The following is a 23,418-nucleotide window of genomic DNA, read 5'->3' on the forward strand; positions in this document are numbered from 1 at the left end:
CTCCAAAAAGCAGTGCCTGTGCAAAAAGGTGGGGAGAGAAAGTGGAGGAAATCTCAGGTTCTGTTCCACATCAGGGGGATGGTAGAGCAGGATCTGATTTCCAGAAGGATTTCATACCTTTAATTGATAGCATTTGGAGAAGGGGTTGGGAAAAGGCATGGAGGACAGAGGGAGAAGAGCAAAGGCTGCTTTTACCTCCTCCCTTCCCAGGGAAGAGTGGGAAGGAGAGAGGCATGAACAGGCTTTGTGCCTGCAGTGTATTTCCCAGAGGGGTTTCCAGGTGTCTTCTCTGATTGGCAGCCCAGAAAGGGCAGAAGAGAGGCTGGACCTGGCTGTGCTGCTCCCTCACCCTGCTTGGGGCACTCCTGACACCCAGGACATGTTGGGGTAAGTGTCCAGAGTCCCCAGACTCCCTGATTCTTATCTCCCTGCCCCAGCTCTGCCTTTAAGCATCATTTTATTCACCTCAAAAGGGGTTTATATCATGGCCCAGTGGTTTTTTCTGAGTGGGCAGGTGTTTGTCTGGTTTTGTTAATTAAAATGTTGCAACTCTTAGGTCACTTTGAGATGAGGGGTTCATGTTTCTGACCACCATAGGTTTATGGCCACTGAAGGCATTTGGCCACCCTGTTATGGTGGCTGCTGTGAGTAAATGATTTTCATGTTCTGCTTTCATTTCAGAGTAAGTGGGCTGTTATCTTGTCAGTTTTTCATTTAACACTGCAGACTAACCATCTGCTGTCATCATTACCTTCATTGCAAACAAACAGGAGAATATATTTTTAGGTTCACAGGGTGTATAATGTTCATGTATTGATGCTGATCCCCAGTGTTTGTTTAAATTATTAACAGTTCCATATTACTTATGAAAAACTAGTCAAGAACAACAGAAGGAGAGTGTAAACAAACTATCCTCATTTGAGGAAAATTCATGGTATTATTTTGTAAGACTCTTTACTAGTGAAGCTGTTAATGCTTGAGGCATTTAAACCTCAAGGAATCCTTAGAAATATGAGTGAGTCATCAAATTATTCTTCATTGCCTCTTAGCTGGCTGAAACAATCATCAGCCCCATCATACTGAAGAAATGCCATGTTCCTGTATATGCTACCAGTGTGATGTCACAATAGTTCACTGATATACACAATTTGTTTATTTTTTTTCATCACTAATTTTGGATGGGTTACTTTTTTTCCTTCCTTCATACCAGGGAATTGTCTCAGTGTTTACCAAATACTTAGAAACCATTCCTAATGCAAGGTAGAGAGGAGGTAAAAATATATGGAAATTCAGATATTAACAACACAGTTCCTATATTTAGGCATTTAGGCAGGCATGAAGCATTATCATTATATTAAGGATGTAGATCTGACTATGCTATAGGTCAGCTCCAAAATTTTTCTCCTTTTCCTCCAGCTGACAGATGGTGTCATAGTTTTGTGGCTGAGATCCAGAAGTGACACTCTTGTCTGGGATTTAGCTTTCATCAGAGGGCATTCTGAGGTAGGACATTTTTTTTCAGACTTTTCTCTTCCAAGAATTTCCAGAGCTTTGTAGCTTGGCATTCTTAAGCCATTTTAACAGAACCCTCAAAGGGTTTAGTGTACCCCAGTCCTATCTTTAGAAATGCTTTTTTCCTTGGATGAGGTGAGTCAGAACCATCTTCTGTCCACACAATCAATGGGATTTCTTAATTGTTCTTCTGGTATTTCACCATTCAGCATTCACAAACCTATGAGCAATTTACCTGTTAGCAATGCTCCCTTAGCTACATTCTCTGCAGAGTGGAACTGGTTTCATTTGGGTTTTCATTTGGGTTTAGATTGGGTATGAGGGACAATTTCTTCCCTGAAAAGACTGTCAGGCCCTGGCACAGGGTGCCCAGGAGTCCCCATCCCTGGAGGGATTCCAGAGGTGCTGAGGGACATGGTTTAGTGGTGGCCTTGGCAGTGCTGGGCTAACAGTTGGTCTGGATGATCCTTTAAAGCCTTTTCCAACCAAGATGATTCAGTGATTCTATAGAAGGTGCCAGCTCTACTTCTTACCAGACTATAAATAAGCATGTGGATTGTTATTATTTCTTGATCAGGATTAAACACAAACATAATCAAACATATTCAGGATGAGAATGGGTTTATAAGGAACAATGTCAACCTCAGATTTGAGGATCCTGTGATAAAAAAAAGGATGCTTCAAAATGCCTGAATAAATATACCAATGGGAATAATTTGAGCCAATTTTTATAGTTTTTTATAAAACCTCATTTTATTGCAGTTCATTTTTTTCATTCTGCCATTTACTCACAGTTCACAGCTATTTGCAAGTGTCATTTTTTTCTGTAGTCCATTCTGACTACATATTCCCCAATTCATCTACTTTGAAATAAATAGAGTAAATTAATTACAGTTTATTTTCTCTGAAATGCCTTGATTTTATGAGGTATGTAATACCTTCACACTGGAATTTCTGTGCTTCTGCACTATACCCTGATGTATGATTCTTACAGGAAAAAACCTACCTAAGCACTAAGTTCCAGTATCTTTTATTAGGCAGATGATGCTTTCAAAGTGCTGAGAGACACTAGCAAATTAGTCTTCATGCCAGCACCCCATGTGTCAGGAGTATCTTCATTTTTTATCTTCATTTTGCTGCTGGGGACACTGAGACATCCCTGACGTGGCTGTGTTAGGGTCTAACATTCTACTGTTCAGCACACTGTCCTTCTTCTCAAGCCCTGGCACGTTAACATTCCATATTTTAATTTTGGCAGCATATTAATTTATGGTGCTTTGGGAGGTGGTGTGGGAAAAGTCCACGTTAGGAATTTTTAGGGTTCCATTCACAAGAAGTCTAGTGAAAAAGTCACAGATCCCCCACGGTGCCTGCTCAAATTTCCATGTTGCAAAGGGAATGCAGCTCAGAGGAAGGGGAGGTACGGATGCCACAAGCCCAGAATTTCTGTTTTTCCTTCAGCCCGATGCCACTGGGCGGCACTGTTCAGACCGCGCTTTGCAAATGCAATTACGATGAAGAATCAGATTAGTGACAGAGAAATGTCACCTCTGTCTTTTAAAGTGAATCCTGGTCAGAAGCGAAGTTGCGTATCAAAGCGCAGGCTAGAGAGAGGCTGCCTCATTAAAAATCAGCTTTGAGCCGACTGTCCTCTGCCTCTCTGTCTCTCTGTCTGTCTTTCTCCCCTGCAAATGAGCTTACAACTCTCCCTCAAGGCAAGAGCATCAGCAGTCAAGCTCTGGTAGCTTTGAAGAAATCTTTATGTGATTAAAAATGCCACACAGAGCCGCTGCTTCCTCACGGCTCTGCATGCCAATGAGCTGGCAGCAGCCAGGCCATTGTCAGTGTGATCCCCGGCATCTCTCTCAATCTTCATAAATTGGTGTTTAATTAGGAACCAGACTATTGCTGCCTTATCCGGGTCTCAAAGGAGCTATGGTGTTACCCGAAGGAGTCCTGGGAGGCAGCTCTCTGCTTAACCCCGGGAAGGGTGAGGAGTACCGAATGAGCTCTGTGTGGGGCTGTGCCGCCCATGCCCGGTGCCACCTCGGTGCCACTGTCCCCTCACGCTGAGCCGAGGCCTGGCTGTGCTCCAGCTGAGCGAGTCACAGCTCCTCTGGGTCCCCAAAACCTGCCGAGGGGGATGTGTGCCCGCCCGGGGCCCCGTTTGTGTCTGACAGAGATGTTGGTGCCCAGCTGTGTGCGGAGAGAGCCTGAAAGTGCTGAAAAACTCGGGAGAATTCCCAAGGGAAGAGGCGAGACACGGGGAGTCCCGAGACGCTAACGCAGCTGCTGACCGCGGTTCCAGCTGCGTGGTTTGGGCGTGAGAACACCCGTGTTTCAGCAGGCCAGCTGCTCTCTGAGGTTGCCGAACAAAATTCTGTTGTACGGACCGAACAAAAATTCTCTTGAGGCGGAGACGGCTCGGGAAGAGCTTGGGCTCTTCCCAGCTCGGCGGGAAAGCACCCGGACCCCGCCATGGCGAACCTGAGGGCGGCCTCGCTGCCCACCGACCCGGGTGGGCAAGCCGGGCTGCCGTGGCAGCTCTGGCAGAGCGAGGGCTCTCCAGAGCGGGACTGCGGCCCTGGCTGCCTCCGGTCTCGGATCCGGCTGCTGCCATAGCGACGTGCGGGACCGGGAGCGGGGCTCCGCCCGCCGCTCCTCCCGCCGAGTCCGCTGCCGTCCCACAATCCTCTCCTCTGCCGCCCGCTCAAGATGGCGGTGCTGAGGGCTCCGCGGAGCCTCCTGGCAGCCGCCTCCCGCAAGCGCCGGCTCCTCGCCCTCCTTCTGCTGCGGCCTCCGGCTGCCGCCTGCACTCAGGGCTGGCTGGCGGGGAGCGGGCGGCGGCGGGGCTCGGGGAGCGGCCAGGTGCGTGGGGGTCCCGGCCGGGGACGGGCGGTGAGGGGCTGAGGCGGGGCACCGGGCCCGCCGGCTCCGCGGGGACGGCCCCGTTTCGTCCTTGCCTCGCCCGGTTCTCGGCGCTCGCCTCACGGCGGGGTTCGGGGGGGACCGGTACCGCCGGCCCGGCCGGAGGAGCTGGGGCAGGGGGGACATGGAGTGAGGATCCCCGAGGGTGGTTTGGTTGGGGCTGATAAAGTCTTGGAGAAGTTGGGGCCCAGACAACTTGAGGCTGAAGCTCTCCCTGCGCTGTGGCGGGGCTTGGGTTGCCGGGTTCTGATGGACCTTTTGTGGCCAGGCCTTGAGAAACCAGCGCCTGTGAGGGGTGTAGAGAATAACTCCTGCTGGCAGCTGGTTTTGCCGTGGTGTAGGGAAATTGGAGTTGGAATTCTTTCTGTCAGCAGTGGGAGGATGTAACGTGCTCCAGTGAATGACTTTTGTGTGTGTGTGTGTGTGTGTTGCAAAGCAGGAGTTGAGTTGGTATCTGACACTGAGTGAGCCCAGCTTTCAATAATTCATACACATTCCTCAAAGGAAGTGTCTCTGAGAGACTGAGTGAACAAACTTCCCATAAACTCTGCCATAGCTGTTATTGCTGTTGTGGATTAACATGATATTTTCTGCCCAGACTATCACTGTTCCTGCTGAGCTTTTCATTGTCACCTGCCTTGCTCACTTGTCCCTGACAGACAGGGTTGTGTCGTGGACTGCAGTCAAGTTCCTGTCCCTCAATAAATGAGATGAGCAGGGTTGAAGCAGCACATTTTGGAGGGCTTTGCTTTTGAAACTTGTGCAAAACAAAAAACAGAGTTCAGGTTGATGCAGACCAAATACATTTGCATCTCTTAAAATGTATCTGGGTACTCGGTATTGTCCAGTGTTCCTGGAAGCTTACTTTAGATATTAGTAAATAAAGAAATCATGGTAATATATATAAATATTAATTATCCTGGTTTTCCTTTTGAGTGATTTTATTTTCATGTGATAAATGCTAATCCTTGCTAAGTTTTAATTGCCATGTTGCTAAATACTGTTTTACACGGAATTTTCTGAACTAGAAACCTAAGGCTGTGTCTGTGGTGTGTATGTATATATATTTATTAACCTCTTTGGCCTTTGGATTTCTAGGCATTTTTCTTATGCAGTGGTCAATTATGCTTTTTTTTGCATTAGTTTTTCTGGTGATTAATTTTTACTTCTGCATCAAGCTCTATTGGATGAAAATCAGAAATTCATTAAAAAGCATTTTGCTAGATAAAAACTTTGTGCCATATTATGACAAATAGACAACACATATAAGCATGTTGTGCAAATTTATTTGATTATTTCTTATTAGCAGAAGGCCAAACTTTTTGTGTTATGGAGATTTTGGTTGTAATCTCCTTCAAAAGCTTGGGACTAGCTGACATGATTTTTTTTTTAACATTTAGTTGTATTTGCTGACAGGAAAATGCTGTCATGCCATTTTAGTTCCCCTTTTTTTTTCTTATTTTTCAGCTAGTTGAAGAAATACTGTGCCTGCAGCAAGAGAAGTGACTGTCAGAGGTTGGCTAGGGGCTTGAGTAGGTTGTATTTCAGAGTAATTTCAGACTAATTAGCCACTGATTCTGCTCAATTGGGAAGCAGCATTTTTAAAAAATTGGGGGCAAGCCTCTGCACCCCATTGTTGCTTCAGTTATTTAATTATTTGGAACGTTTACACACTGGTGAAGGCTGTGAATATTTTAAATGGGCTTGCACTGAAAGCTTCCCTGTACATTCAAAAAACTGAAGAAACACTTAGTTTTGCATTTTAAATGCTTTGAATTCCTTTGCTGGGGTCCTGAGCTGTATTCCTCACAATCATCTGGGAATCAGGTTTAATGAAAGGAGTGTTTTATACCAAGTGTTCCTGTGAAAGCCTCCAGGCTGCAGAGATCTTTGGATTTCTACTTCAGGGTGTGGGAAAGCTCTTAGATTACCTTTATTCCTCCACTCTAGGTCTCACACATGGGATGGATTCTGTGCTAGCTTGCTGAATATAACCCAGGGCAGTAAATTAGAAATAAATGCCCATGATCCAGCCATGGGATGGGAGACTGGCAGGACCTGGGGCAGAAAGTTGGCTTTCATGCTGAATCTTCCCCAAAATGGGCCAGAGTAGTAAAGGCCTTCCTGGGAGGTGCAGCTGCTGTGGTGTGGTTACACCAGCAACACAGAGCTTCTCTCTGCTGTAGTGAAGTCACTTTTGTGAGTAAAATTAACTGTATAACCACAGTTCTGCTTCTGCTGGTGGAATTACAGGCATAGCAGAGGTTTGTGGCAGCACAGGTGTGCCTGGGGAATGGTAAAGCCATAGCTCACCTCAGGAGAAAAGGTGTGATAAAAGGAAGGGAAAGGCTGAGGTGAAATACAACTTGAAAAGCAAAGTTACAGTAACCATGCTGATTGGAAAACATGATTCCAAATACTTGCTCATCACCCTTCTGCACCACTTTGCATCTGCTCAGTGTTTCATCCATCCCCATTGTTTTGTGCCAGCTGTAAGTTTCATTTAAATTGTATTTTGATAGTACACCATGTGTATTTTTCTGTGGCACAATTCAAAAAGGGAAGGGTTGTTTGGGTGCTGTTGCATTACAGATCCGTGGCTCTTCCCTCACACTTAAGAGTTTGGAATAGTTGTGGGCTGGAGTCTTGCCTCTCTGAGCAATATTTGTATCCCAGAGAGGAAAACAGCAAAATTTATGGAGTGGCAGAATGGGTATCATAAGTATTGTGGAGCAGTGTTCAGGCTTCATTTCTAGGTACTGAGCTCAGTTTGTATTTCTGTAAATGCAGCTCCTTCAGCTCCCCCTCCTGTGGCAGGAGGTGGAAAGGGTTCCTAGTGTTGAAACTTGTGCTTTGAATTTAGGATTTCTGCTGAGTAGTCACAGCAAGAATGGACAGGTTGGATGTGGCCTGCTTGGTGAGCTTTGAAAAGGAACCAAAGGCTGAATTACTTTTTTTTTTTTTTTTTTCCCTAGGATTTTTTTTTTAAATACAAGAAGTTGCCTACATCCAAAATAAAAGCACCAACAAATTCTATTTGTTCTAAAAGTTAAATGGAAGGAAAAGAGCATTCAACCGGAGAGGTCCAACAGCCTTTAACTAAGGATAAATATTTTACCAGGAATCTGTGTAAGAAATACACTGAGAGGTTTCTTTCAGAGGGGACTTTGGCAGTTGTAGAGAGCAGGGCTTTGTAAATTATTCTAACGGTAAAAAACAGAAGAGACCTTTTTTCCCTCCTTGCATTATCTTGCCCTTCCAGCTGCCACATGACATATGATAAAGAACGTGTTGTTCTGCATAATTTAAGAATATCCTTTCCTCTGGAAGTGTTTTTTAAGAGAAATTTCAATTTTTTTGGTTAAATTTATTTATATTTTGCTTCCCCCCCCCTCCCCCTTTAAAGCTTGGTCTGTTCTGTAAAATTACTCTGATGTTTGTTGTCATTTTACATGTCTGCATGTAAATTCTCTTCTCTAGACTTTGATGGTGTAGTTGAACAGCTTGATGTATGGGAACTATTAATCAACAGTCTCCATTAGTCAACAGCCTTTACTGACAGATGGATGCTTTGTCATGGCATATTTCAAATTCCTTCAGTTTCCAAATCCCATTATAGAGGAAGTGTGGCTGCTGAGCAGAGCAGCATTCTTGTATGTCTGTCTGTAAAGGCATCTGATAATACTGAAAATTACTGTGAGGAAGGGTGTATAATGAAGTAGAACAGATAAAACCTGGGAACTTGAACTGAAAGTTACAGGGGGGGGGACAGGGTGAGGAACTCTCCCTGTAGCAGAGTGTTCATGTGGGTTTTCCATTCTGCCACCAAGAGATGTTTCACCAAAACAGCCAAGTCTGAGGGTTGTGTAAGTGAGATGTCAAGGGGGAAAACTCCTTCAGATATTTTTTTGTTAAGCACCTTGGTTTGTTGTTTTGTTTTTTTTTTCCCCTCTGTGTGTGCAAAGCAATTGTGTGTTGGCCATTGTTAAAAATAACTCAAGCTTGTGTTGCTCATATTGGTGACAGTTTAGGTGATATTTCTACCAGAATATTTTCACCCTTTTCCTCTCATGTTCCTGTGTTCTTTCTTATTCATTTTTTCTTCTCTTGCTTGGCAAACTCAGCAAGACTAATAGTGGGGCTTGAATATTGCACAGGTACTTGAATCCTCCCTTCAGTTACCTTTGTTAACTGGTTTACAAAACCCCTTCCTCGTGAGATTAGTGCAGCACGTCTGGAATGGTGCATAACATACTCCAGAGAGAAGCCTTTAAGTGTGGATTTGACCTTGTGCAAATGTGTTTAATCCCTGTTGTTTGCTTGCATTTATAGTATTTAAACTACTACCAACAGTCATGACACTTTAGCAATATGACTTTTATGTGCAATCAGTACCAGACATCTGTTTCACCCTTTAGAGTATATAGAATCATATCCAAAAATACATTAAAGGAACATAATGGTGCAGAGTCAGGCATTCAGGAGTTAGGAAATGCCAGAATTAATGTTCCCTGCATAATTTCTTCTCTTCAGAAAGAAGCGGGACTTGCTCCTTTAAAGCAGTAACTTGCTACTTTTATCTGTTGCAATAAGGTTCAAGTATCCCTTTTCCTTTGTAACCTTTTATCTACTGGGAGAGAGTTGTAGAGAGGGAAAGTGTATTTTCTGCTTATGAAACTGTCACTGTTCATATGGAGAGTGTTTTCCTGTGGATGGAATCCTCCAGGCTGAAACTGTGAGGTTATCAGTGGATATACCATGAAGTGCCCTAGAAATGCAGCTCCTTCATTTAACCCAGGTCCTGGAAGCATCAGGGCAGTTCACCCAGGCCAGTGAGCTTTGCTAATTGCAAAATATATCATTCCAGTGTCTGCTCTTTCTCTGTGTTTAATGTCATTTAATAAAAATATTTGAAATCCGCAGGTCCCACGTGGTGACTTGTGAGGGAACAATCTTAATTTTCTTTAAAATCAAACTACGTGGTGTTTGTCTTGGGACAAGAGCAAAGGAATTTTTAGCAGAAGATATAAAGTATATGACAGTGTTGCTGTTTGTCAGGGTTAAAAATACCCTTTTTCATGATCGAGTTCTTTCTTTTTTTCTTTATTGCCTTTTGTCCTTTGCCTCGGGCTGACGAGGAGCTCTTTGGTGGTGTTGCCCTGTGGCAGTGATTTTTATATAGTGTGAGGTGTGTGGTTAATACTGCAGCAGAGCAGGAAAAGATTTAATATTGAGGATCACAGATGATGTGGCACTGTCATTGCTAACCAGAAGAGAAGTCCTTTTTTGGCCACTGGGGAAGCACTGCCAGCCACTCCATCCAAGGGAATTAAATGACCCTTGGACACTCCTTTGGAAAATGGACTGCTTTCCATGTCACATGTGCAGCATGTCACACACAGTGCCCAGCAGTACAGTCTCATCAAGATTAATTGATAGATCTCTGAATATTGGGTTTTTTGTCTGATAGGCAAGAGCTGTAGCTGTGCTGTGTGCTCTGTGAGACAAGTGTGGCATGCACTCAGCTGAGAGGAACTGGAACTGGCAGAACCCATCAGCATAAAAATAACAATTCATAATGAGAAATGGAACAAAAGAATATTTGAAAGAAATCAGAGGACAACCTGGGAGAAAAAATTAAAATGAGAGGAAAGGGAAAACTTTGGGCTTCCATGGTACAAAAGGAACAATGTCTGATGGGAATGGGGATTCAAAGAAGGGAAAGGTTTGTTGTCACTTGGCATTTTTAATGGTTGAATGTAATTTATTTTACAGCTGCTCCCCACCAGTATTCTTTTTCTGTCATCAATTGTTAAAAACCAAAGCCATCTGCCTTGGTTCCATGTTAGGCTTGTTTACATAAACTAGATGAATATTCTCTGAATGTGAAGTGCATGTTCTGCATGAATCTATTTTCACTTCCCCTCTTTTTTTTCTGTAGATTCTACCAATTAGCAAGCAAAGATCATGGCACAGTCTGGGAGGAGATTATTCAAGGCCATTGTTAGAGGCTTCAGAGGTGGGTACAAACTGGTTTTCTTCCTACTTGCAGGTCAGAGGAAACTCAAGCCCTTGGAGCATCTAGAGAAAGAGATATTTTGCTTAGAAGCTCCAGACTTGTTGCACTCTCCTGGAGAAATCCTTTTGAATCTCTAGAAAGTAATGGAAATACAGTAACTTAAGGAATAGTTCTTAAAAATGTAAGGTTTGTGTGTTGATACTTAGATTGCTGTTACCAGGCACAGAAAATCCCAGTGAACTGTGAGCTGTGAGTATGTAGGACTTTATTATTGCAAAATTCTACTTAAGTTATGGAATATCAAGGAACCATGGAAACTTATTTTCATTTTGAGTGCCAGGATGTCAGGTTCTTGTTCCTGTGAGGTCTGATTTTACATAATGAACCTGGAAACTGTCAACATGTAGCAAATCTTTTCAACAAAATGCAGACTCTTTTGGAATAGCTGTAACACATTTATTGTTTGTGACAGGCACTCTGAAATTGAACCTGGAGAAACACCTACTGGTAGTGAGTTATTATTTTTTAGTCCTTCTACGTGCAGTTCAGAAATTTTCTCCATATTTATTGAGCAGGGCAGCTTGGCCACATGCTAGGAGAAGTGAGTATTTGTTTTTAAAAAGCAGATGCTTTTCCTAACTGCAGCTGTACAGGATTGCAGCAGGGGCTGTGGAGCAGGTTAAATTGTGCCTATCAGATGGCACCAGGAGGTCATTCTCTTCCTGGTGGGAAAGAGAAGTCTGAAGCAGATTTATCTATTTTTTTGCCCCCCAGGTGAAGTTACTCTCTAGGTACACAGAAAAGTTGTTATTGCTTAAATGTGTTCCACTGTATATGATAATGTACCTGAGTACAGTTGTCCTCCAAAACTTCACTTTCTTTTCAGTGTTCTTCACTTTTCACTTTTTAGGGATCTCCCTAACTGAAGTATTTAAGGATTTGCCATCTCCTGGCTGCTTGGAATCTGCTCCTTGCTATACTACAGATTTATAGTCCCTTTCTTACTGTTGTTTCCTTAAGCATGGCACTTTTTTTTTTTTTTTTTTGAGAGATAATACCTCTTATTAAAGAAAGCTGATAGAGCTGGAAGGTGAGGGAGGGAAAACAGATGAGTTTCTCTGCTTTCTGTTGCTTTCTACATGCATATTTCCTGAGGTTCCTTGCAAATTCACTTTTCATTTTCACACAGATCCTCCCGAGGTGGCAACTCATAGAGAAGAGAATGTGTTGGCATGGCCATGCAGGTGGAGGACTTCACTCAGATCCAAAGGAAGGGGTAAAAAAAATCACTTTATTGCTTTTTAGACCAAAAATTGTGATCATCTCCTCCTTTGAAATTGGCCTGTGTTTTGTTAGCTGTGTTTTATGGAAATGGTGTAACATGTCATGGTTTGTTATTAGTTTTTGTGACTGATGATTTGGCATTCAGAATGGTAGAAATCAGGCTGTGCACACAACTTAGTGCATCCTTTGGTAAAATTGCACTTGGAGTGAGGAGGGAGAGAAGTAATTAAACTGCATGTACTTTTATTGGATTTAATGCTCATGCATTCAATGTATTTTGACTGTGTTTATGTTCAGGAAGCATATGTTAAAATAATTATGACAAGTATATAAGGAGAAGCAGTGTCTTTTCTTAGACCAAATGATTTCTGTTAGAAACTAAGAAAAGCTTTTGGTTAAAACAACACAATATAAACTTGGCATGATTAAAATTGCAAAACCAAAGCTCTTGAGTTTACCTGACTTTCATTTTCTCACTTTCTGTGCAGACTTATTTCTGTTGATCTATGTATTTGCAGCATGATTCTGTCTTGATGATCAGAACTTGTTCAAACTTGGGCAGGATCTTCCTAAAATTAGTGAAGACCATGTTGATGACAAATTTTGGTGCCAAATCCAGGTCTTTCAGGGCTGTTTTACTCCTGCTTAGCTGCTCTGACAATTTCTTTTCTACAGCCCCTCCTGTAAAGAAACTGAAGGGTTAAACCTAGGATTTCCTCTTAAGGCAGGAGTCAGGAGAGATGCTATCAAAATTTATGCTTTGGCAGTAAGAGGGAATTTCATAGCTTAAAATAAAGCCAGCAAGACAGTTTTCAACTGAACCCCTTTGTATGTGATGGGCATCTTCCAGGACTGGAATCCCAGCTCTTTCTTGACCTTTTTATTTTGCTACATAAGTCACTGAATGGTTGGTTAGTGAGCTGGTGTGATCTACCTGAAAATAAGGTGTCCCTTCCTTCCCAAGCAGTCCCTGCTGCTTCACTCCCAGCAAGCTGCACATCATGGGCTGAAACCATCTAAATGCTTCCTGCTGTAATAAAAAATTATTTCCTCAGCCATGCTTTTCCTCCTGCTCCTGAATTTGTAGGTGTATCTGACTCTCATTGCTGAGATGAAACCCTGCAGCAAACACTGGAAAGAGTTTTCTGCCAGCTTCATAAAGTGCATCAGTTCCTCAGGGTGTTCAGGAGCTCCAGAGGTGGTGAGAGAAATGGGCTGAGGCTGGAGAATTGAATGCTGCAAAGAGGCAAAAGAGCAGGGGAGGAGGAAGCTGCTCAGAGTCTGCAGAATAACCTGGTGCAGCTGTAAGGCAGCTTGTGCTGGTACAGCAAGGGGGATGATACAGTTTTGTGAGTGAGTACACAGGGAGCCAAAACTGGGTCTTTTATTTATGAGCAATGACAGCCTAAATGCAAGTCAAACTGCTGTTTTCTTCCTTCAGGCTTCTGATAGCTCATCATCCTGGCACAGCCTCTATCTGGAAAGTCACAGGGTCAGCCCAGTGAATGCTTTGCAATACTCAGTAATCTTGGAGATTGTGAAGAGGAATGATGACTTCCCCCTCCCCCCCTGCCCTTTCAGGCATTTTAAAAAGTCCAGAACCTGGATGGGATTGGTCAGGGGAACAGGAAGGTGGTCCATGCTTGTTCCTTTGCAAATAGTCTTCTGTGTTTGATAGTGTGTTTATAAAAACATGCTGCATTCAGAAAGAAATTTCTTCTTTCTTCCCTGCTTTCCTTCTTTGTTCCCTGCCATATTAGATTTATAATGCTGTTCCTTCCATTTCTGTAGAAATAGGCCTTGGAAGAAAATATAAAACATCACTTCCACTTTAAAGAAGGTAAAAGAAATGCATCTCTTAACCTTTTTATATACCACAGAGAATCAAAAAAGGGCCTGAGTCCATTGAACAGATTGCTCCTTGTAATTCTTAGTGTTGCCACTTGCACATTTAAACCATATTCAACTCATGTTTCTGTACAACAGTAACATTTATTTCATGGTAAACTTTGATGTAATATGTGTGCATTTTGCATCTCCTTTGATATTTCATCTTGTTCCTTTGCAAGGCCTTTGGCAAATGGCTGGCTGCCTTCTGACTTTTTTTTTTTTTTTTTCTGAGCAGCTTTACTTCTGTCACTGTTCAGAGCCATGAAGAAAGAGAAATAGATTCCTTGTTTGCACCCAATGTATTTCATTCTTTTTAATAGCTTTTCTGTGCAAAGCCTGACTAGCCAATAGCAACATGTAATTAGAACTGCTCTGGTCTCACTGGTATCTTTTGTGTTAATGCAATACCATTTTTTTTTTTAACTTCCTTTTAACCTGTAAGTGGTGATCAAAGATGTTTTTCAAATGTTTGAACTGTTATTTATGCATATCCCTGGCTCAAATGGAAAGATTCATGTGTATGCTGTAGCAGATACCTCTGTCTCCTGAATGGGGTAGGACACAAGGGAAACCATTCTGTACCCTCTCTTCACTTACAAATTTTCCATATATCCAGTTTTTAGAACTTGTTTGAAATGTTCTTGTGCTTTGTAGTGCTCCAACACATTTGCAATTGTTGACAAAATCCATTATCTCTTACCCCTTGGTTTTCTTTGAAGCTTTGACACTGAGCTGAATTTTCTGGTGCTTTTAAAAGCTCACATTTGCAGGATTGGCTTCCCTGGTTTCCTCAGCAATCTTACCTTTTAGCAGCACTCTCCTTTCTTGCTCATTTGCACTGGACCTTACCAGAGAATTTCTACTGTAATTTGTTTTATCCTTCAGAGTAGAGGAGCATCTAAAGCACATAATCCAGTGAGGGCAACATTACAATATATTGTACCACTCCCCCTTTCTACCCACTTCCCTAATGAAAACTCATCTTTAAAAGGTGGGGGCTTCTTGTTTCCCACCCTGCCTTCCCCCACTGCAAGATATTGCCTGAAATGGAGAGATTAGCTGCTGCTTGCTGCCCTCCCTTCAGCTTTAGATAACTTTGGTGTCTTTCAAATTAACCCAAGGTTGCCAAGGCAGAAAAATGAGGTGTTGATACTTGTGCTGTGTGTTACTGCTCATGTTGTATTCTCAACTGGGGAGCAGGGTTTAGGCTTCAGATAATGCATTTAGCTTGGGAGTGGAATATAGCTCAGGTGTAAGTGATGCAGGTATCTATCATCTATAAAATAACCCTATATTTCTGTAAATAACAACCAAAACCACCACCAACAAAAAGATTCCAAACCAAAACACCCCAAACCAATAACCACAATACTTCTCAAGACCAGTTAACTGGACTGTAGTCTTGTTTAGAGCAAAATTCAAAGTTTGGAAAAGGAGAGCCTATTTGAAGAATTCCTTTAAAAACTGTTGTAATCAGTTAGGGTGATGTGTGGCCATGTACACCTCCTGCCTCCTGATCACCCAGTTTTGGGGGTCATCCTGCTAGATGAAGTGGAAGCTGAGTAAAATAGTTTTCTTGCTGGTGGTCTTAACTTCACTGAACCCCTTCTGAAGGACTATCCTTTAGGTTTCTGAAAACATGCCCTAAAAAGACATGGGCAGAATAAGAATATTTGTCACTCCTTTGCAAAAGTTATAAGGTGACCAAAATCTGTGACAGTGGTTGTTGGAAATGCTTAAATTTGTGGTAGTGCAACCTGAGCTGAAATTTATATTCAGTTCAATTTATATATCAGCCTAAGTGTTCAGTTTCAGAGATGTGTTTGAGTTGCTGTAATGCTAGTGATTTATTTTAAATCCTGTATTTTGCTGTGACTCACTGAACTGATTTGTTCCCCAAACTGCTTACGTTTATTGTAGACTCTTCAGGCTTCCTTCTTGCCTCAGTCTTTTTGTTCATTATTTCTTTTATTTTTCACATTTTCCCTCCCTTTGTTTCTGTGCTGTGTTAAAACAGCTTCCAAAGAAGAAATAGCAAGCCCTTGCATTCTGTACAGAAATCTTGAGAAGACAAAAGAGAAGGCTCAGTTTATTTGTTCTGTGAAACGTTTCAACTGTGGTGAATTGTGGCTTTCTCAGCATTCCATTTCCAGCTATCTACACTTGCACTCTTGAGGATGTGTGAATTAAGAACAATTCATCTGTTTTAACAGCATGTCATGGGCATAAAACCTAAAAACTTACAACTTGAAATGTTAACATGCAGTCCTAGCCTCAAACATTTTCGAGTGTCTGTTGCCTATCAAATAAAATACAGAAGTGATCCAGAAGTATGAAATTCTTTCTTATTTATCCTGTTATTCTGCTTCCTACAGTCCCTTTGTAATGTGATGTCTTTGTTTTTTTCACTAGCTGAAGGAGATAGATGCCAAAAAGATTATCAGAGCCATGTTTTCTTACGTGTGGCCCAAAGACAGACCAGACCTGAGAGCCAGAGTGGTCATCTCTCTGGGGTTTCTAGCAAGTGCAAAGGTAAGAACAGATGCTCCATTGGAGTTGACACAAGGAATAATTTTCTTTTTTATTATGTAAGGCATTTACACTCTTAAGATGTCTGCTTCCTCTGTGAGGAGCACATAGTATTAGAAATAACAGCTTGGATATTTTAACAGGGTGTGTATGCCTGTGATGTGCATGCATGTGGCTAGGGAGATGATGATGATGATGACCAGAATTTTGATTTGTGTTGCTGACATTAGTTTAGTCCAGGATTTTCCCTTGACAATTAATCATTTCCATCAGAAGTTATGGGGGAATGTGAGCTAAAGTTTGCTCACAGATCTTCTCTTCTTGTGTGGTGCTGTGTCTGTCAAACAAGATTTCTTCACAGCTCTGTGCCCCTTCTCACTTCTGAACTTGAGCAAAGTGGTGGGATCAGCTCTTGCTGTGCTGTGGAAAAGGGGATTTGAGCTCCAGTCTTGTCTCGATATTTCTGTGTGAGCAGAAAACCTGTTGAGTTTTGCCAAGGTTTTAAGAGCTGCCTGTTAATGCAGAAGTGTTTTGTGAGAGTGTTTGCTTTGGGAAACAAGGATTTCACTGGGAAAGCACACAGCAAGCTCTCTACAGAACATACATTATAACTGACTGGGGTGGAAAATTTTGTGGATGTCTCCTAGCAATCCTTTACTAATGTTCTTTGTTTTGTTCTCCTTCTGTCCTAACAAAGCTGTGTTAGAACTCAAGCATTTTCAGGTAACTGCCATTTAGCAAGACACCCCTCATCAGCTGAGCTGTGTCCACTCTTCCTTTGTGGGACAAATTTTCTGAAATTTCAGTGTACTTCACACATGCAAAGCAGTTTCTGTGGCATAAGTGACACAGCACAGTTTGTTTCAGAGCTGTTGTCATATCTGTGAGCCTTGAACATCTGCTTTTTTTCCAGAGCAAACTAAAGGTCACTTTGTCCTAGAGAAAATTAAATACAAATTAGTTTACCTGGACCATGTATAATCCTGTGCAGTTGCCTCATTATCCCATTTGGGAGCTCTTTGTTCTGATTGCTTGTGAGGTTAATTAAAATGTACTTGATAGACCACACAAGCAGTTTGTTAAAGTTTCCCTGCTATGTAGTTGTGTCAGCACAAGAATTCCAGCAGGTCTTTCTCCTCACTGCAGTCCTGACATGATTTTTTTTTTTTTTTTGGTTCACTATGAACTTGTCTGCATCTAAAAGATTTACAACCTTATTATGACTTTTGTCTATGATTGTTTTTAGGGCTTTTGCATAGTTCTCTATGCAAAATTTCCCTTTTTTAACCCTAAAATTTGAGTCGTTTTACCTGATTTTACCCCAAATCTGCACTTTTTGCCCAAAATCGCCACTTTTTACCACAGAATTTCCACTTTCGACCCAAATTCCCCTTTTTTAGCCCCCAAAATCGAGTAGACTTTACACAATTTTACCTCAAATCCACCCATTTTGCCCCAAATCACTGGTTTTTTACTCCAAAATGATCACATTTCACCCAATAGACATTTTTCAACCACAAAATTAGCTCTTTTGGCCCCATTCCCCCCCATATTTCTCCCTTTTGCCCAAAATTGCCACTTTTCAATCCAAAATTTCCAGTTTTGACCCAAATTTCCCTGTGTGACCATGCTGTCTGCTACTGGGCACCTTCCCCAGTAAGAAATACTTTCGTAAGCCTTTTTTGGCCAATTTCTTGGAGTTCACAACCGTTTTGATTGGGCTCTACTTATCCACAAAACAAGCTGGAGATCTTATCTCCTGCTTGAGAAACAATTTGTCTCTTTAAATCTTCCAGTTCAGTAAAATTCAATTTCAAAACAAGAGCCACAGTGCATGCAGCTGCTGAAGAGCCTGCAGTAACAATCTGTCTTGACTCCTTTTGTGGGGCCCAGTTGCCTGTCACTAAACAAATTATTGTGATTTTTGGTTCCTTTTTGCCTGCATGTAACCACTAGAAGTGTTGTTAGCCTTGGAAGTGAGCTGTTTGTATGGGGTTTTTATGACTGGGAGCTGACAGGATGGAGTCTGCTTTAGGGCTAACACCATCTTTTTTTTTTTTTTGTCTTTGGAAGATTTGTTGTGTTATGACACGCTTTAAATTTTTATCTTAAAATATTTATAGCCTATCTAGATGTGTGCAATCTGAAAGATGTGACAGGAAGATAAGAGGAGTGCACAAGGCATTATCTATGTTTTTAGACACAGATTAGCCTGCTCAGTTTCATCAGGCTCTCCATCTCTGTTTTTCATTTTCCACGTTCCCTCTTGGATTTTTTTTTTTTTTTTTTTTTGTCATCTCTGCTGGGGTGCACGTTGAGTAAGTGCAGCTTTACTTTCCTGTTTCTTCCCTTTATCAGCTGTGGCACAAGAAAAAAAAAATAGTGCTGGGGCTTCTGAGAAGCAGGGTGAAACACATGAATGTGACAAAATGGCTTGTCACCTCTGTCAGCCTGGAAAGGGTTTGGCCTCTGGGTCACAGCCCAAGCATGTGTTATTCATGAGCCAGAGAAGTCTTGCAGACTTATCTGCATTTCTGCTGACTGCTGATCCTGGAAGTTTAAGGAGAAGAAATGGTTTGGGTAAGGAGGCAGGATACAAGTGTTGTGAGTTTTGTCTGTCTGCAGAGATGGTGTGTGATCAGTCAGTGTGTACCTGTGGTTGTGGTGTTTGGTGTTTTTAAGGGCTCAGATGGAGTGAGGTCATTACAATAAGCCTTCAGAAGCTGTTAGGTTTTTGAGAAGTTTCAAGTGGAAAGTTTTTTTTAATAATTTTTTTCCTCTTACTGGAAAAAGTATGTTTCCAGTTGTCATTAAATTCAAAGAAGGCATCAAGCCAGATGCTTCTTCCCTGTTTTGGACCAGATTTGTTATCTCCTTTAGCAGTTATATCTCCATAAGGGCTGGAGATTTCTGCTTATATTTCCACAAGTGGAGTTGTTGGATGTGCACATTTACACTGGTCCAGAGATAAATTCAGTCATCTTCCTGTCAACATTTCTCATTGAATTATTGGCAAAAGGAGAGTTCACTGTAGACCAGTTTTATCATGTTGGGGCTCAGCCTGTCACTAATCCATCATCTTTATTAAACAAAAAATACTGGGAAGAGCAAAATGAAAGATAAGACTGTGTTTGCTTTAAAAGTAGTGTAGTCCCACGAGGGAATAGAGAGGATGATGCATTGTCAGATCAAAACAGTGCAGTCATTAAAAAAAAAAAAATTCATTTAAGCATGATGCATTAGAGCAGAACGTGCTGTTAAATGTGGGCAATTGAACAGGGATGAGTTCATGGGTTCTGTATCTGCTTTCCAGTAAATTCAGGCAGGGGTAAGCTATTAATTCAAAATTATAAAGAGAAAACTTGCAGATTTATCTTAAAGGGGGCTTTTTAGTGGGAACTGTTACCAAGCTTTTAGGAAAAGGGGGGAAAAACCTCTGGTGTAAGACAATGGTTTTGTATGGTGGCTTTTCACAGGGAACACCCAGGTGTGCTCAAAGCTTTTTGTTCTGTGCCAGCAAATCTGGGCCATGAAGAGGTAGCTGTGAGTTTGTGTAGAAGGTGGATGCTTTGCTTCCATTCATGTGAATGTGATCTCACTGAATTAACAAATTAAGTAGGAAAGACCTATTTCTAATAATGGCCTCTCATCCCTCTTGCTATAAACTTTGTAAGATTAACTTCTTTTTTTTTTTTTTTTTCTTTCTTTTTTATATGACTGGGAAGCAGACTGCCTTGATTGCTAATTAAATGCAATATCATGCTGCCTTGTTCTTATTCAGGCTTTACCCTCCAGGAGTGAGAACAACTATAACCTGCAACCAGGTTTTAAATTTCATTTAAAACTCTATTGGGTAGAATTATATTGATTTAAAAGAAGACATTTCTGCAAAATTGTAGGCTGTTACCTGCTAAATTAATTGTGACTGGAGAACTTCAATTTGAAGAATAAATCTCTTTTCTTTAAATGGGCTTTAAAATATCTCTGTCGTTCTATTTCTGAACTACCTGTAGTGGAGCACAGTGTACTGAGGAGGAAAAATCCCTGCAGAGGGATCTGTGAGAATCTGCAGCAAATCAGGACAATCTGCATTACAAAACTTTTATTTTCTGCTGAGTGGTCTGTGCCAGGAAAACCTGCATTTTGTTGTGGTGCTCAGCACTGTAACATGCATGGTAGTGATTTTGTCTTCATCAGGAATTAAATGCCACCCATATTTTGAGCTCCAGAGGGAAAATTAGTTTTTGGTTTTTTATTATTATTATTATACTGGGGCTGGGGGGGGATAGAATTTGAATTTCAGTATTGTAAAGATTCAAAACCTTTGTTAAAACATCCTCAGTTCTTTGTGGGGCTTGATGGTTAAGGTTTAAACATGTGATGGCAGTGCCCTGGCCTCTGCTCTGTGTAACTGAAGTTCTCAGACATTGCTGCTGCTTTGATGGTATTTGTGGGCTTTCTGCAGATAGTGCTGACCTCGGGTCCTTTTTCTTTTATTTTTTATGGAGGTTTCCATAATTCCCATCTATTAAAAGGGGAACTGTTGCTGAATGGCTCTGGATAAGTTTCAGGAGAATGTATCTGAAGTAGGACCTGATCTTTCACCTGGTTTGTTAAGTCACAAACCAAGCAGTAATAATCTCATCTAGATGCCCTCAAATCTCATCTGTTTCCTCTCAGGAGTTGTTTAGATTATGCTGTATTGAGAATTTAGTAAGGTTTTTTTCTTATTTATTCTATCTCATATGGGAGACTCAAGAGGGGAAGAGAAGATGGGTTGCTTTCTTATTTGCATTTAAAACTTATGCCTAAAACAGTCTTTAAAAATTAACAGGACAGACAAATAAAAAGAATCTTAATATTTTTTTCTTTGATCCTATAGATAAAAATGTGTTTTCAAAACTCCAGTTCCCCTTCTTAAAGAAGCACTTTTCTGCCACTCCTTACAGTACCTTGTGCCACTGGGAATATTTGGTACTGGGTTAGTTACAGATACTAAAAACCTGTCTTCAGCTTGAATTTAGAGTGAAGTTATGAAAGAGTTTCACTTATAGCCTAGTTTTATCCAGTTAATTTACAGGTTTTTCACTGGACTTCTCAGCTCTGACAGACATCCCTAAATACAGTTGAGATGTAAGTGGGTATCCAAAACATTTGGTGGAGAGAGCTGAAATAGCTTTCTCAATCTGTTTTGGTTTTTTGTTTCTTCTCATGTAGAATAATTTGTCATCTACCCACAATTTTTCCCAAATACTGGAGGAGAAAAAAAAAGAAGGAAGAAAAATCATCAAAGTAACTTTAAGCAAAGTCAGCTCCCTGTATGTTAACATCTGCTGTGATTGTAAGCTTGTAGGTGTGAACATCCTTGCTCAACTGCAAAAAAACTCCTACACATTATTTTCAAATCTTCACAGAAGCAGTTTGAGTAAAGGAATTCTATAAATTATACGAAATTAAATTTTTAATGAATTTAGTTTCTAATTTATTTCATGGCACGAATCAGTGATGCGACAATGGAACATCAACAAGACTTAAGAATTCTGTTTTCTCTAAGGTTTTCAGTGTTTCCTCATGCTGCAGGTGTGAAAATGGAGAATCCTGAGGTTGGTCTCTGCCCCTGTCCTGCTTTTTGCATGCAGAGGAGACACCACTGTGAGAGGAGAAGCATTTGGGTCTTGGTGCTCTTACAAAACCACTGAATGACCACTAAGTGTTGGGTTGTGGATATGACATGGGTGTTTTGTTTGAAAGCTGCTGTTGTTTTAGTGATGTGTAGCCTGCAGCCTTGTGGAGTGCAGAAGCTTAATGTAGGTATTAAGTAAATATTTACAGTGTGTTGCAAGTGGAAAGCATTACTTGAATATCTCAGTAATATTTAAATATCAGAAGAGACAAAGGGGAGGTGAACTCCTGCAATCCACTTCACCAGGGCTTTTTGGTTTCAGACATCTGGGGCTAGCAGTGTGTGGGAGTTGGCTCTTTTGTAGCAGGAGTTCTTCAGCCTGAGCTGTGCCAGTATCACAAAGAGCAAACAACCTGTAATGATGACATAATTTAGTAGGATTATGAGTATGCATCATGCAGTGTCTGCTCCTTGATTCATTTCCTCCTCTGGCTGTTGCTGCATGGAGTGCTCAGGCTCAGCTGAAGTGACTCTGCAGTCTACAGTTTGTTTAGGAGAGAAATTGATAATTAAAAGGAGCCACTGAGAGCCAAGCTAACTCTGCAGTCCCTGGAGTAAAGACTTAATAGTATGGAGAACACTGCTTATAAAATCAAGAGAGCCATCTCACCTGCACTAAGTGGCTCAAGAACTAAATGTAACAGTACAGCAATTTCAGCAAAAATTGTCATGCTCCATGGACATGTTTTAATGCCCCCACTCTAACTGGTGTTCTTGTGCTTTTAGGCCATGAATATACTGGTTCCCTTCATGTTTAAATATGCAGTAGACAACCTCAACCAATTATCTGGCAACATCCTGCACCTCGGGGATGCACCAAACACAGTGGCAACTGTGGCAACTGCTGTTCTCGTGGGCTGTAAGTGGGGTTCCCAAATCCTCAGGGAGGCAGTGGGACAGCAGAGCTGCTGCCTCTGCTCTGGGCACCATCCTGGCTGGTTATTTCATTGTTATTTCACTCTTGGTGTCTGTCTCCAACCTTCTGTGACCATGCTTCTGCTATTCCAATTAAAAAAAAATTAAATAATGCTTATAGGAACGATTCTTGATGATGAATCCTACCCTTTCTTATAACCAACTGCAAAAGAAAGTGATTTAAAATGTGTGCACAATGGTTTCTGAATGAAAAAAGAGCATGAAGTTTTGGGGCAATTAAGTATAAAGTACCTTGGAGTTAAAAATGTTGAAAATTTGTAAAGAATGAGGCTAATGTAATTTCATGCATGAAGGGAAGTTAGAAATAGAATTATTTTCGTTTTGTAAATTTTTTTAATCTTTTTTTCTTTCTTTTCTCTTTTTTAGATGGTATCTCAAAAGCTGGGGCAGCGTTATTTAATGAGGCTAGAAATGCAGTATTTGGGAAAGTAGCTCAAAATTCAATCAGGAGGATAGCAAAGAATGTTTTCCTGCATCTTCACAACCTGGATCTGGCATTCCACCTAAGCAGGCAAACTGGAGCTCTCTCAAAAACCATTGACAGAGGAACACGAGGCATCAGTTTTGTCCTCAGTGCTCTGGTGTTTAATCTGGGACCCACCATGTTTGAAGTGGCCCTGGTCAGTGGAGTTCTGGT

General features: G+C 41.4%; 1 protein-coding gene across 2 annotated transcripts in view; it reads left to right on the forward strand.

Annotated features, from left to right (window-relative positions):
- The first annotated feature begins 4,195 nt into the window (after nt 1-4,195).
- Nucleotides 4,196-23,418, forward strand: part of ABCB7 (ATP binding cassette subfamily B member 7) — a 35,294-nt gene continuing 16,071 nt past the window's right edge. Inside the window, exons 1-6 of one of the 2 annotated variants that reach the window (XR_011728629.1) lie at nt 4,196-4,380; nt 10,382-10,459; nt 11,649-11,735; nt 16,046-16,165; nt 22,572-22,704; nt 23,148-23,416. Coding sequence is in view for 1 of the 2 variants with exons in the window: in XM_071757641.1 (XP_071613742.1) it covers nt 4,228-4,380; nt 10,382-10,459; nt 11,649-11,735; nt 16,046-16,165; nt 22,572-22,704; nt 23,148-23,416 (840 nt within the window). In the remaining variant the exon portion in view is untranslated. The remainder of the gene's footprint in view (nt 4,381-10,381; nt 10,460-11,648; nt 11,736-16,045; nt 16,166-22,571; nt 22,705-23,147; nt 23,417-23,418) is intronic. The other variant, XM_071757641.1, reaches the window with a different exon arrangement.

Source organism: Heliangelus exortis, chromosome 14 (genome assembly GCF_036169615.1).
Source record: "Heliangelus exortis chromosome 14, bHelExo1.hap1, whole genome shotgun sequence".
In the NCBI taxonomy this organism is placed as follows: domain Eukaryota; kingdom Metazoa; phylum Chordata; class Aves; order Apodiformes; family Trochilidae; genus Heliangelus; species Heliangelus exortis.